This window comes from Carettochelys insculpta, chromosome 15 (genome assembly GCF_033958435.1).
Source record: "Carettochelys insculpta isolate YL-2023 chromosome 15, ASM3395843v1, whole genome shotgun sequence".
NCBI lineage: Eukaryota > Metazoa > Chordata > Testudines > Carettochelyidae > Carettochelys > Carettochelys insculpta.
Window position 1 is genome coordinate 39300314 of NC_134151.1, and position 12654 is coordinate 39312967.

General features: G+C 72.7%; 1 protein-coding gene across 7 annotated transcripts; it reads left to right on the top strand.

Annotated features, from left to right (window-relative positions):
- Window positions 1–584: 584 nt before the first annotated feature.
- FGFR4 (fibroblast growth factor receptor 4) lies at window positions 585–12105 on the top strand. Of its 7 annotated transcripts, none has more exons than XM_075010175.1 (18): window positions 585–704; window positions 1287–1433; window positions 3236–3532; window positions 4126–4212; window positions 4546–4712; window positions 4817–4940; window positions 5434–5624; window positions 5836–5974; window positions 6099–6289; window positions 7828–7973; window positions 8488–8609; window positions 8724–8834; window positions 9388–9578; window positions 9967–10089; window positions 10173–10243; window positions 10862–10999; window positions 11337–11442; window positions 11554–11845. In XM_075010175.1, exons 2-18 carry the CDS (start codon window positions 1337–1339, stop codon window positions 11698–11700), a joined length of 2448 nt encoding a protein of 815 aa, XP_074866276.1. In that variant the 5' UTR covers window positions 585–704; window positions 1287–1336; the 3' UTR covers window positions 11701–11845. The 7 variants fall into 7 exon arrangements, with proteins under 7 accessions (XP_074866276.1, XP_074866279.1, XP_074866273.1 ...); XM_075010178.1 differs by having other exon boundaries at window positions 3236–3487; XM_075010172.1 differs by lacking the exon at window positions 11337–11442 and having other exon boundaries at window positions 11554–12105.
- Window positions 12106–12654: the final 549 nt, after the last annotated feature.

Sequence of the window (12654 nt, forward strand, 5' to 3'; positions counted from 1 at the left end):
CCGCCCAGCTGCTGCGCCCACCGCCTGCCTTGCAGCGGTGCAGCTCGCAGCCCCACCAGCCCCTGAGCTCTGCCCTAGCACAGGCCGGGCCCCCCTGGGCCAAACCGCCCTCCAGGGAGGCTCAGAGCCCCAGCCCTGCAGCCGCTGCTGGGGCCGGGGAGGTTGGCCAGGCCAGCGTGTGCGGGGTGAGGTCCATCCCAGGGCCAGGCCCCCACCTGGCCCCCGGGGAGTATGATCACGGGGGGGGCCTGCTCCCTTCCCCGTTTCCCCAGGCCGGGCCGGCTGCCCCGGCAAGTACCCGGCAGGGGCAGGAGGCGCCGCCCCGGGCTGCCACTCCCAGGTAGGCTCCCGCTGCTGGGCTCCGGCTGGGGCGGGCGGAGCAGGTGCCAGGGGCTGAGTCAGGCGGCTCGGGGGCCGCTCCCCGCCCCCCGGGCCCTGCACATGGGCGGGGACCCCCCCGGCTGCGCGGCCAGGCCCGGCCGGCTCCCGGGGGAGGCACGCGGCTGACCCGGGCCGGGGGCGGGCCGGGGGCGGGCCTTGCTGGCCCGGGTGTAACCCGAGCGCTCCGCGCCGCCCGCCCTGCTGCAGCCGCAGGCGGGAGCTGCGGGGAAGGAGCAGCCCGGCGCCGGCCGCAGCCTGCGGGATGCGGAGCCGTGGAGCCCGGCCCTAGAGCCCCGCGGCTGGGCAGCCCGGCCCCGGCCCCGGTGAGCGCGGAGCCGCCGGGTTTGGCCGGGACAGCAGAAAAGGGAAACTTCCCCGTGCGGGTCGCGGGGGGCTGGAAGGGGCGAGGGGGCCCGTGGGTGGCGGGGGCCGGGGGCGGCTGGGCGCTGGCGGGGGGGCCGGCGGCGGCGAGGGCCGGGGGCAGCTGGGCGCTGGCGGGGGCGGCGAGGGCCGGGCCGGACTTTGCCCTGCGCCGCGCGGCGGGTCTGTAAATCTGTGACCAGCCGGGAGCCTTTCCCGGCCGATTAACCATTAACCCGCGCGGGGGTGGTGCCTGGAGCGGCGGTTCGGTGCCCGGCTCCGCAGGCGCTGCCCCCGAGCCCCGCGGCGGCCGCTGGTGGAGCCCGGTGCCAGCGGGGCCACTGGCCTTGGCCCTGGGCCGCAGGGCGCTCAGGGACCCCTCCCAGGTGCGGTGAGGGTCCCTACCCCCTGCGGGCCCAAGGCCAAGGTCCCTACCCCTCCTGCCAGGCTCCCCCGCCCCGGTCCGGGTGGCGCGGGATGGAAGGGGTCACCTGGGTGCCTGGGGCTGGCACAGAGCGTGACCCTCTGTCCTGTGTCGCCGGCAGGGGGCTCAGGCCTGGGCAGGGGGCTCAGCCCTGCGCGGAAGGGCAGGACAATGCCCCCATCTCTGCCGTGCGCCCTCCTGGGCCTCCTGGCGGCGCTGACGACGTGGGCACAAGCCACCGGTGCCGCCGGGCGGAGGCTGGAGCCAGGTAGGAAAAGCCGGAGGCCGGGACGGGCTGGGCATCTGCCGGGGGCGGGAGGAGACCTTGGGGGCCGACTGCCCTGGTGCCTGGGGCTCGGGGGGCGCTGCGCAGTGCCTGGCAGCTAGCCGGTGCAGCAGGCGGCGGGGCAGGGGGAGCGCGGCCCTAGGGCAGGCGAGTGAATGTGTCCCTAGCGGTGGCCTGTGCACTGGTGATGTTTGGAAGCACGTGGCTCCCTTGCGGGGAGGACGGAGCCTTGCTGCTGCTCCCCGGGCTCGGCGCGGGGCTGAGCCTCCCTGCGGCCAGGCCAGGTCAGTCGGCAGAGCAGTGAGCGGCCGCTTGGCTGGGGAGGTGCCTGGCTCGCTCTGTGGAGGAGGCCATGCTGCCTGGACCCCGGTCCCTGCCTGCAGCAGACCTGGGTGGGATCTGGGGGCGCCCAGCAAGGCCAAAGGTCCCTCAGCTCTGTGGCGACTGGGCGAGGGGGCACTGGTGGTGCTGTGAGCCCGTGGGGGAAGGGTTCTCAGGGGCACCAACTCAGCTTCTCAGAGGCCTCAGCTGTGGGTAGCTTGGCCCATCCCCAAGCAGGGCCCTGCGGTGCAGCCCCTCTTGCTGGCTGCAGGTGGGCTGAGGCTCCGGGCGTTCCTCCTGCCATACCAGGGCCTATGGCTGCTCTGGTGTAGAGGGACCCGGCTTGGGGGTGCTCCCCAGGGATTCCCTGGGCCTCGTCGCATGTGAAGCGTGAATTCTAGGGCAGGACAGCCACCTCCCCCCAGCTGCACTCACTGCACTGGGCTAGTGGAACCCGGCCACATGGGAAGGAACCACCCTCCTCTGGCCTGGCCAGGGACAGCCGGGGCCTTCTGGAGCGCGATTCCTGGTGTCGGGTTTGCGGAGCAGCTGTGAGCGCCGGCGAGGTCGGGGCCAGGGAGGGAGGAAGTGCTGCAGGCGGCTGAGTGTGCAACCCTCTGAAAGCTGCTCTGTGGTGCTGTGGGACAGCAGCCACCCCAGGCACTCCCTGCTCGAGTGGGGCTGGGGGCGGGACACGGGCCCCACAAGAGGCCAGCAGACCATTAAGGGGGCCTGTCGGGGAGGAGCCGTTGTGCCTGGCAGCCAGAGGTGCCCAATGGGGCCTCTCAAATGGCCGAGGGGACAGGGCTGGTTGGGTGCCCTGTGGAGCTGGGGAGGCTTGTTAACCCGTTGTTTGGGCACACACAGGGCTGCCTCCTGGCAGGGGGACGGGCAGGGGTTCAACTGAAGGCGTGGAGGGGGCCAGCATGGAGTCAGGGCCTGTCGGTGGCAGAAGACTGGGGCAGGGGTGATGGTGCCTGTGCCCACTGGGGATCCTGGTCCCTTGGCCCCCCCAGTGTGACACTGGGCACTGGACACTGGGGCCTCTGGCAAGGGGAGCCAATGGCACGGGCAGCCTGGCTCTGGGATCCAGCCCCTCAGCCCTTGTTCCCGGCGCTGGCCTCCCAGGGCCTGGCTGTGGCAGCTGCAAGGCAAGGAGGCAGTGGGCCCTGTGGCCTGGCTCCTCGGGCAACTGCATATGGGGCCCAGGGCAGCAGTAAGGCCTGGCACTCCCAGCAGCTGCCAAGGGCAGGGCTGTACCACCGCAGGCCATGCTGCCCCCTGGCCCAGCTGGCCCATTGCAAGTGTGGGAGGAGCACGTCCAGCGGGTGGGATGGCTGAGGCTGGCACATGGCTGGCTTGCCCGCAGGGCGTCCCCATGCGTGGGCTGCTGAGCTGGGTGGTGGCGGGATGAGTGGCGGCCGCTGGGCCCTGGCGCTCAGTGGTGCCCCCCTTGCTGGCAGCGCTGCATGAGGCAGAGGAGCAGCACCTCCTGCTGGACCCCGGGAGTGTGCTGCAGCTTCTCTGCGGTGCCAACCACAGCCGGGCTGTCACCTGGTACAAGGACGCCAAGCGGCTCTCGCCTGGCGGGCGCGTGCACATGTGGCAGAGCACGCTGGAGATTGCAGCAGTCGCCTATGAGGACTCGGGGCTGTACGTGTGCCAGGTGCAGGACACGGGACAGGCTCTGCGCAACTTCTCCGTCTCCATTGTGGGTATGAGGCCCAGCAGCACCAGCACTCCCGGCCCAGAGGCAGCAGGTGTTCCTCTCTAGCTGCCCCCAGCAATCCTGCCCTGCTCCCTGCAGTGCCCCGGGGGCCAGCGTTCCTGCCCGTGGCCCTGTCCTGCACCCGCAGCGCCCCCTGCTGGGGGAGCCTGGGGCCAGCATGCCTGGGAGCACCCCACCCAGCCAGCACCCCCCACGCGCCCTACTCCCCGCAGCGCCCCCTGCTGGGCGAGGGTGGCAGCTCCCCACAGCGCCCCTGCTGGGTGAGCCTGGGGCCAGCACGCCTGGGAACACCCCACCCAGCCAGCACCCCCCCATGCGCCCTGCTCCCCGCAGCGCCCCCTGCTGGGCGAGGGTGGCAGCTCCCCACAGCACCCCCTGCTGGGCGAGCCTGGGGCCAGCATGCCTGGGAACACCCCACCCACCCAGCCAGCACCCCCCACGCGCCCTGCTCCACGCAGCGCCCCCTGTTGGGCGAGAGTGGCACCTCCCCACAACGCCCCCTGCTGGGCGAGGGTGGCAGCTCCCCACAGCACCCCCTGCTGGGCGAGCCTGGGGCAGTTCAGGAGGCTGCCCTGCTCCCTGGTGCTGGGCCGGGGGCTCATCCTGCCCGGTGCCTCCCCTCAGACTCGCTGGCGTCTGGTGATGACGACGAAGACAGCCACAGGGACGGTTCTCTGGGTGATTCGCGTGAGGCGCCCGCGTACCGCAGAGGTCAGTCCGGGGCAGCCGGGCAAGGGGGGAGCTAGAGGCCGGGTTCCTCGAGCTGCCGGGCACCTGCCCCCGGCTTCTCTGGGCAGGAACATGGCTGTGCCGCTCCCAGCAGGCGCCATGTGCCGGGCACCTCGTCCCCTCTGCTGGCACCATGGCAGGTGGCTGGCTGTGGCTGCACCTGGCCTGTTTCTGGGCAAGGGCCATGCTGCTGCCGCCCGCCCTCCCAGTGGCTTTTCCAGCCCCCTCCTAGCGGCCCCAGCGGGTGGGCAGTGCAGCTCCAGGCGAGCGCCAGGCCCTGGGGCTAAGGGCTGTGCCTCGGGCACCATCCCGCAGCACCGTACTGGACACACCCGCAGCGGATGGACAAGCGGCTGCACGCCGTCCCCGCAGGGAACACGGTCAAGTTCCGCTGCCCAGCCTCGGGGAGCCCCACCCCCCGCATCCGCTGGCTGAAGAACGGGCAGGAGTTTCGGGGGGAGCACCGCATCGGCGGCATCCGGGTGAGCCAGCCCTGGCGCCCGCCGGCGCTCAGCTCCCCTGTCCCCCCAGCTCCGGGCTCAGAGCTGCCTGCCCTCGCCGGCTGACTGTCCCCTTCTCTCTCCAGCTGCGGCCCCAGCACTGGAGCTTGGTCATGGAGAGCGTGGTGCCCTCCGACCGCGGCAACTACACCTGCCTGGTGGAGAACCAGGTGGGCAGGATCCGCTACAGCTACCTGCTGGACGTGCTAGGTGAGCCGGGGCGGGGCGTGGCATGGGGTGCTGAGGCTCCCTGCGCAGCCCTCAGGGCTGTCACCAGTGGCCACGGGGAACATGAGGAGGGGCCCATCTTCAGGCAGCCGGGGAGCAAAGCAGAGGCCTGGGTGCCGGCCCTGATCCTCTAGCTTCCTAGCGCTTTGGAGGTCGTCTGGGTGCTGATGTTTCAAGGGCCAACTGACCCCCATCCGGGACCTCCCCCGCACGCCTCTCCGCCCCCCTTCTGGCTGCTGTGGGTGGCGGAAGTCCTGGCTGGGCTGCGGTGCTGGCAAGGCATCTGGAGCGGCACAGCCTGCATGCCCAGGCCAAGAGGGGAGAGGGACGGACGGGCAGGAGCCCCTGGCCTGAGGGTGGCACCGAGTGAGCAGCTGGGGGGCACAGGGGAGCTGGGGTACACAGGTGCAGGGACCTGCCTGGGCTCAGAGGGCGCCCGTCTGTCAGTGGCTCCTCTCTTCCCTTCCCGGCGCAGAGAGGTCCCCGCACCGGCCCATCCTGCAGGCGGGGCTGCCGGCCAACACCACGGCGGTGGTGGGCAGCGACGTGGAGTTCTTCTGCAAAGTGTACAGCGATGCGCAGCCCCACATCCAGTGGCTCCGGCACATCGAGGTGAACGGCAGCAGCTACGGCCCCGACGGGGTGCCCTACGTCCAGGTGCTCAAGGTGAGCACCGGCGCCAGGCCGGCGAGGGTGGGTGCCCCGGAGCACCCCCTCCAGGGATGGCACGAGCTGGCATGGGATGGGTGGAGCAGCGGGAGCAGGCCTAGCGAGAGGGGCTAGAGCCCAGGGCAGCGGGGAGCTCTGCAGGCCTGGGCCTCAGTGGGGGCGTTGGCCTTTGTGCGCCTGGTCCCTGACGCGGCAGCTCGCCCCGCAGACAGCCGACATTAACAGCTCAGAGGTGGAGGTGCTGTTCCTGCACAACGTCTCCCAGGAGGATGCTGGGGAGTACACCTGCCTGGCCGGGAACTCCATCGGCCTGTCCCACCAGTCAGCCTGGCTCACTGTGCTGCCAGGTAAGGGGCCGGGGGCAGCTCGTCCCAGCTGCCCTGGTGCGGGGGGGAGGCAGGGCCAGAGACCTGCTAGCCCGGGGGCAGGGCTGGCCCCCAGCCCCAGCTTACTGGCTTCGCTCTGCCGCAGAGGAGCAGGGGCGGGAGCTGGAGGCCCCCGAGACCAGCTACACCGACATTGTCATCTACACGTCAGGCTCCCTGGCCGTGGCCATGGCCGTGGTCATCGTGGTGCTGTGCCGCATGCAGAGCCAGCCCAGCAAGCAGCCCCTGGCGCCCTTGGCCGTGCACAAGCTCTCCAAGTTCCCGCTCATCCGCCAGGTGCATGCCGGGGCCGGGGCCGGGGCCGGGGGGTGCTGTGCGGGGCTGCGAGGACCCGGCTCTCCTCAGAACCTGCGCACCGCTGCCCTGCACTGTTACCTGGCTGTAGCCTGCGCTCGAGCGAGCCCTGCCTGGCAACGCCCCCCCCCCCGACGCTCCTGAGCGAGCCCCGCCCGGCAACCCTCCCCCCGACCCGCCAGGCCGAGCCCCGCCCAGCAACCCCCCCCCCGACGCGCCTGAGCGAGCCCCGCCCGGCAACCCCCCCCCCCCCGACGCGCCTGAGAGAGCCCCGCCCGGCAACCCTCCCCCCGACCCGCCAGGCCGAGCCCCGCCCGGCAACCCCCCCCCCGACGCGCCTGAGCGAGCCCCGCCCGGCAACCCTCCCCCCAACCCGCCAGGCCGAGCCCCGCCCGGCAACCCCCCCCCCCCCGACGCGCCTGAGCGAGCCCCGCCCGGCAACCCTCCCCCCGACCCGCCAGGCCGAGCCCCGCCCGGCAACCCTCCCCCCGACCCGCCAGGCCGAGCCCCGCCCGGCAACCCTCCCCCCGACCCACCCGAGCGAGCCCCGCCCGGCAACGCTCCCCCCGACGCTCCTGAGCGAGCCCCGCCCGGCAACGCTCCCCCCCGATGCTCCTGAGCGAGCCCCGCCCAGCAGCGCCCCCCCCAGCCCAGTGGTCTGAGCCCTGCCCGGCAACTTCAACCCGCCAGGCCGAGCCCCGCCCAGCAACGCTCCCCCCGATGCTCCTGAGCGAGCCCTGCCCGGCAACGCTTCCCCTGCCCCACCCGGCCGAGCCCCGCCCGGCAACGCTCCCCCCCGACGCTCCTGAGCGAGCCCCGCCCAGCAGCGCCCCCCCCAGCCCAGTGGTCTGAGCCCTGCCCGGCAACTTCAACCCACCCGGCCGAGCCCCGCTTGGCAACGCTCCCCCCCCGAGGCTCCTGAGCAAGCCCCACCCGGCAACGCCCCCCCCCCCAGCCCAGTGGTCTGAGCCCTGCCCGGCAACTTCAACCCACCCGGCCGAGCCCCGCTTGGCAACGCTCCCCCCGAGGCTCCTGAGCGAGCCCCACCCGGCAACGCCCCCCCCCCAGCCCAGTGGTCTGAGCCCTGCCCGGCAACTTCAACCCGCCAAGCCGAGCCCCACCTGGCAACTTCACCCCCACCCCTGACCCGCCAGGCCGAGCCCCACCCAGCAACTTCACCCCCCCCCCCGACCCGCCGGGCCGAGCCCCACCGGGCAACTTCACCCCCCCCCCGACCCGCCAGGCCGAGCCCCACCCAGCAACTTCACCCCCCCCCCGACCCGCCGGGCCGAGCCCCACCTGGCAACTCCCCCCCCCCGCCCCAACCCGCTGGGCCAAGCCCCACCCAGCAGCTTCACCCCCACACCCGCCAGGCCAAGCCCCACTCCGCAACCCCTCCGCCTCCCCAGCCCGCTGGACGAAACCCTGCCCCACAGCTCTACCCTGTCCCACGATTCCCCTCCCCCGCGCTCCCCAGCCAGGCCTGCGGCTGACAGCAACTCCCCTGGGTTCTCCCCCAGTTCTCCTTGGACTCGAGCTGCTCAGGAAAGTCCGGCGCATCCCTGGTGCGTGTCACTCGCCTCTCGTCCAGCTGCGCCCCCATGCTGCCAGGGCTCCTGGAGCGCGACCTGCCCCTGGACCCCACCTGGGAGTTCCCCCGAGACAAGTAGGGCCCTGGGGAGGTCCCGGGGGGCTCGCTCAAAGGCTGTGACGTGAGGGCCGGGCGGGGGGGGTCACCTTGGGTGGGGGGCCCCCGTGATGTGAGAGCCGGGGGGGTCACCGGGGGGTTCCCGTGACGTGAGGGCCGGGCGGGGGGTCACCTGGTGGGGGGCCCCCGTGACGTGAGGGCCGGGCGGGTCACCGGGGGGTTCCCGTGACGTGAGGGCCGGGCGGGGGGTCACCGGGGGGTTCCCGTGACGTGAGGGCCGGGCGGGGGGTCACCTGGTGGGGGGCCCCCGTGACGTGAGGCCCGGGCGGGGGGTCACCTGGGGGGGGCGCCCCCGTGACGTGTGGCTGTGATGTGCCGACCCTGCAGCCTTTCAGCCCCGCGCCCCCAGCCAGTGCCATGCGGGCGCTGAGGCGGGGAGGCTGCCAGGCGGTGTTCTGTGCCGCTCCGCATTGCCCAGCAGAGGGTGGGGAGCAGCGGGCCTGGCCCGGCGCTCACGGGTGTCTCCCCGCAGGCTGGTGCTGGGCAAGCCCCTGGGCGAGGGCTGCTTCGGGCAGGTGGTGCGCGCGGAGGCCTATGGGCTGGACAGGGCCCGGCCGGACAGGGCCCTCACGGTGGCGGTGAAGATGCTGAAAGGTAAGAGCTGTGCAGAGCGGGTGCCAGGGCCGGGTGCTCCTGGCGCAGCCCTGGCCAGGCCCTTGCCCCCCCGCCCGCCCGCCCGCCCGCAGCCTCCCTCTCCCTGTGTCCCAGACAGCGCCACGGACAAAGACCTGGCGCACCTGGTCTCCGAGGTGGAGATGATGAAGCTGATGGACAACCACAAGAACATCATCAACCTGCTGGGCGTCTGCACGCAGGACGGTGAGCGGCTGTGTGCCGCGGGGGGGGTGGTATTGGGGGGCCATGGCCATGCTGGGAGGGTATGGGGGGGGCCATGGCCATGCTGGGGGCTGCTGAACTCTGAGTGGGGGCAGAGCAGGCAGTGCTTGGGCGGCCCCAGGGTCTGTGCTGGGGGGGACCCGGGCCCAGGGCTCCTCCAGGGGGGCCCTGTTGTGGGTGGGGGAGCTGGGCCTGGGGCCCCTCGAGGAGGGCAGTGTGTGTTGGGTATAGTCAGGCCCAGGGTCCCTCCAGGAGGGCAGTGTGTGTTGGGGGGGAGATGGGCCCAGGGCCCCTCCAGGGGGGCTGTGTTGGGGGGGTGGGGAGTCGGGCTGGGGCCCCATGAGGGGGCTGTGTTGCGGGGGGGGAGTTGGGCCCGGGGCTGTGTGTGTTGGGGGGGGAGTCAGGCCCAGGGCCCCTCCAGGGGGGCTGTGCGTGTTGGGCCCGGGGCCCCTCGAGGGGGGCTCTGTGTGTTGCGGGGGCAGTCGGGCCCGGGGCCCCCTCCCAAGGCAGGCGGTGCTGACGGTGCCACCCTTAGGGCCGCTGTTTGTGCTGGTGGAGTTTGCTGCCAAGGGGAACCTGCGGGAATACCTGCGCGCCCGGCGCCCCCCAACACCCGACTATGCCGTGGACGGCTACGCGGGGCCCGAGGAGTCCCTCTCCTTCCAGGACCTGGTCTCCTGCTGCTACCAGGTGGCCCGGGGCATGGAGTACCTGGAGTCGAAGCGGGTGAGGCAGGGCTCGGGCTGCGACTGGGGGCCCAGTAGGCCATGGAGGGGGCGGGGGCTGCTCTGCTCCAGCACTTCTGCAGGGCCTTGGGGGGCAGCAGGGCCGTGTGCTGCCGAATGCGGGACCCCAGCAGGCAGCTGAGGGCCCAGCCTGTGCCACCAACCCCTCCAGTGGCAGCACCTGGGAGCAGCTCCTGGGAGCTCCCTCGGGGTCTCGGTGTTTGGGGAGTCCCCAGGGTGTGTGCCCCCCACTGGTGCCCTGGTGGGGAGCCCGCTGTGCCGGGCGGCTCCTGGAGCAGCAGACTCCCAGCCCACGTGCAGGCCGGGGGTTGTGGAGGAGCCAGGTTGTCTGGCCAGCCCCCGGCTGCAGCAGCCCCCCTGCCCTGCAGTGCATCCACAGGGACCTGGCAGCCCGCAACGTGCTGGTCACCGCCGAGAACGTGCTGAAAATCGCCGACTTCGGCCTGGCTCGCGACGTCCACGACATTGACTACTACAAAAAGACCAGCAACGTGAGTGCGGGGCTGGGGCCGGTGTGGGGGCCTGGTTACCTCACTGCAGCGGCTGGGGGCTGAGGGTTTCAGTCTCCCCGCAGGGCCGGCTGCCGGTGAAGTGGATGGCACCCGAGGCCCTGTTTGATCGAGTGTACACGCACCAGAGCGACGTGTGAGTGGGGCCGGGCCTGGGCCAAGGGGCTGCTTGTTGGGGGGTGCTGGGCCGAGGGGCTGTTTGGGGGGGTGCTGGGCCGAGGGGCTGCCAGGGGGCAGGGGTCGCTGGGCCTAGGCCGAGGGGCTGCAGGGGGTGCTGGGCCGAGGGGCTGCTGGGGGGGCAGGGGTTGCAGGGGCTGGGGGGTGCTGGGCCGAGGGGCTGCTGGGGGTTTGGGGGGGTGCCGTGCTGAGCGGCTGCCAAGGGGCAGGGGTCGCTGGGCCTAGGCCGAGGGGCTGCAGGGGGTGCTGGGCCGAGGGGCTGCTGGGGGGGCAGGGGTCGCAGGGGCTGGGGGGTGCTGGGCCGAGGGGCTGCTGGGGGTTTGGGGGGGGTGCCGGGCTGAGCGGCTGCCAGGGGGCAGGGGTCGCTGGGCCTAGGCCGAGGGGCTGCAGGGGGCTGCTGGGGGTTGGGGTAGCAGACTAGCTGGGGGGGAGGGGGCGCACACAGACATGGCGCTCAAGGGAGGAGCAGGGCCCCACTCTCCGCGCCGGCCCCTGGGGCTGCAGGGCCCTGTCGGTCCTGGAGCTGCAGGGCTGGTGCCCGAGCCCCACGCTGGGCCTGATCCTTGCTGTGTCCCAGGTGGTCCTTCGGGATCCTGATGTGGGAGATCTTCACGCTGGGGGGCTCGCCCTACCCAGGCATCCCGGTGGAGGAGCTCTTCAAGCTGCTGCGGGAAGGGCACCGCATGGACAAGCCCTCCAACTGCACCCCTGAGCTGTGAGCGCTGGGCCGGGCCGGGCTGAGCAGCGGGGGCGGCGGCGGCTGGGCTGGGCCGGGCTGAGCAGCGGGGGCGGCGGCGGCTGGGCTGGGCCGGGCTGAGCAGCGGGGGCGGCGGCGGCTGGGCTGGGCCGGGCTGAGCAGGGGGGGCTGCGGGGGCTGAGCAGGGGGGGCTGCGGGGGCTGGGCCGGGCCGGGCTGAGCAGGGGGGCTGCGGGGGCCGGGCCGGGCCGGGCTGAGCAGCGGGGGCTGCGGGGGCCGGGCCGGGCCGGGCTGAACTGCGTGGTGGGGGCTGGACTGGGGCCTGGCTCGCACTCACGGCTCCCCCGGCCTTGCAGGTACATGCTGATGAGGGAGTGCTGGCACGCCGCCCCCTCCCAGCGCCCCACCTTCAAGCAGCTGGTGGAGGGGCTGGACAAAGTCCTGGCGGCCGTCTCGGAGGAGGTGGGTGAGAGCACGGGCGGCCCTGGCCATGTGGCACGGGGGGCGGCTGGGGGCTCTGCCCGGCCTCGGAGGGGCTGCTCCCCGCCACGCTGACGGCTCTCTCCCCTGCAGTACCTGGACCTGTCCATGCCCTTCGAGCAGTATTCGCCCTCCTGCGAGGACACCGCCAGCACCTGCTCCTCCGACGACTCCGTCTTCACCCACGAGCCCCTGCCCGGTGCCCCCGGGCTCTTCTCCTACCGCAGCGGGAAGACGTGAGGGCACCGGGGCAGGGAGCTGCCCAAGGGGCTTAGCTGGGGGACTGGTGGTCGGGCAGGGGCTGGGAAGAAAGGCAGCTCAATGGTGGCGCTGCCACAGGGCGCTGGAGCAGTCACTGTGCCCGGGCACCAGAGCCCTCTCCAGGACACCCCATGCAGCTGACCCTGCTCCCGACAGCCCCCCGCCTCCGCTGCAGCCTGCCCTACAGAGAGCTAGGGGCATGGAGCCCTGCCTGTGGGCTTGCTGCCCGGAGGGGCTGCCCTGGGCGCCCGCTGTCCTTAAGGGCGTGGTGATGCTCTGCGTCTGGGAGCAGCCCCCGCCCGCCCACCCAGCACAGCTGCAGGGAGTATTTATGTACATAGCGTCTAATGCACGTGAACTGTCACCTGGATAAATTATTTTTGCAGTAGAGCCTCTGGCTGGAGGTTGCTCGGTGCCGTGGGGTGGGGGGTGGGGCTGCTGCCCTATGCACATGGGCCCTTCTGAGGAGGATGGGGACTTGGCGTGGTCTCCCCGAGCCCCTCCTGCCTCGCCCTGCGCTGCTTCCTCAGCATCACGTCTGCCTGGGCCTCCTGCCCTGTGTGGGGCTGCTCCCGGCCAGCTCTCTGGCCCTGCTGCTGCCCGTCGGACCCCCTCTGGCCTTGTGCCACAGCTGGGTAGGGACTTGACTGGGCTCGGCAGCCCGGGGGCCGGGCCCGTCGCTGGGCTATCTGACCATGGGCTGCAGAGGAGCTCAGCCCTGTGGTTCCCTTTGCCTGGGGCGGGGAGGGTACAGGGACTGCCCTGAGCCCCTGATGCGGCATGTGGGGAGGGGAGGAATGCCGTGGGAAAGCGGCTGGGAGGGCTGGAAAGCTCCCCCTCAGCAGTGATGGGGGGCCTGGCGCTGGCCCAGAGCCTCCTGTGGGCACAGGCTGGGGAGCCAGTCCCCCTGCTCAGAGGGGCCAGTCCTGCCCA

What these genes read in the sequence shown, in the direction of transcription:
- FGFR4 (XM_075010172.1), top strand. Translation starts at nt 1,337, where the DNA reads ATGCCCCCATCTCTGCCGTGCGCCCTCCTGGGCCTCCTGGCGGCGCTG. An exon ending in ACCGCATCGGCGGCATCCGG is followed by an intron (nt 4,713 to 4,816) that starts GTGAGCCAGCCC and finishes TTCTCTCTCCAG; the next exon opens with CTGCGGCCCCAGCACTGGAG. An exon ending in AGTTCCCGCTCATCCGCCAG is followed by an intron (nt 6,290 to 7,827) that starts GTGCATGCCGGG and finishes GTTCTCCCCCAG; the next exon opens with TTCTCCTTGGACTCGAGCTG.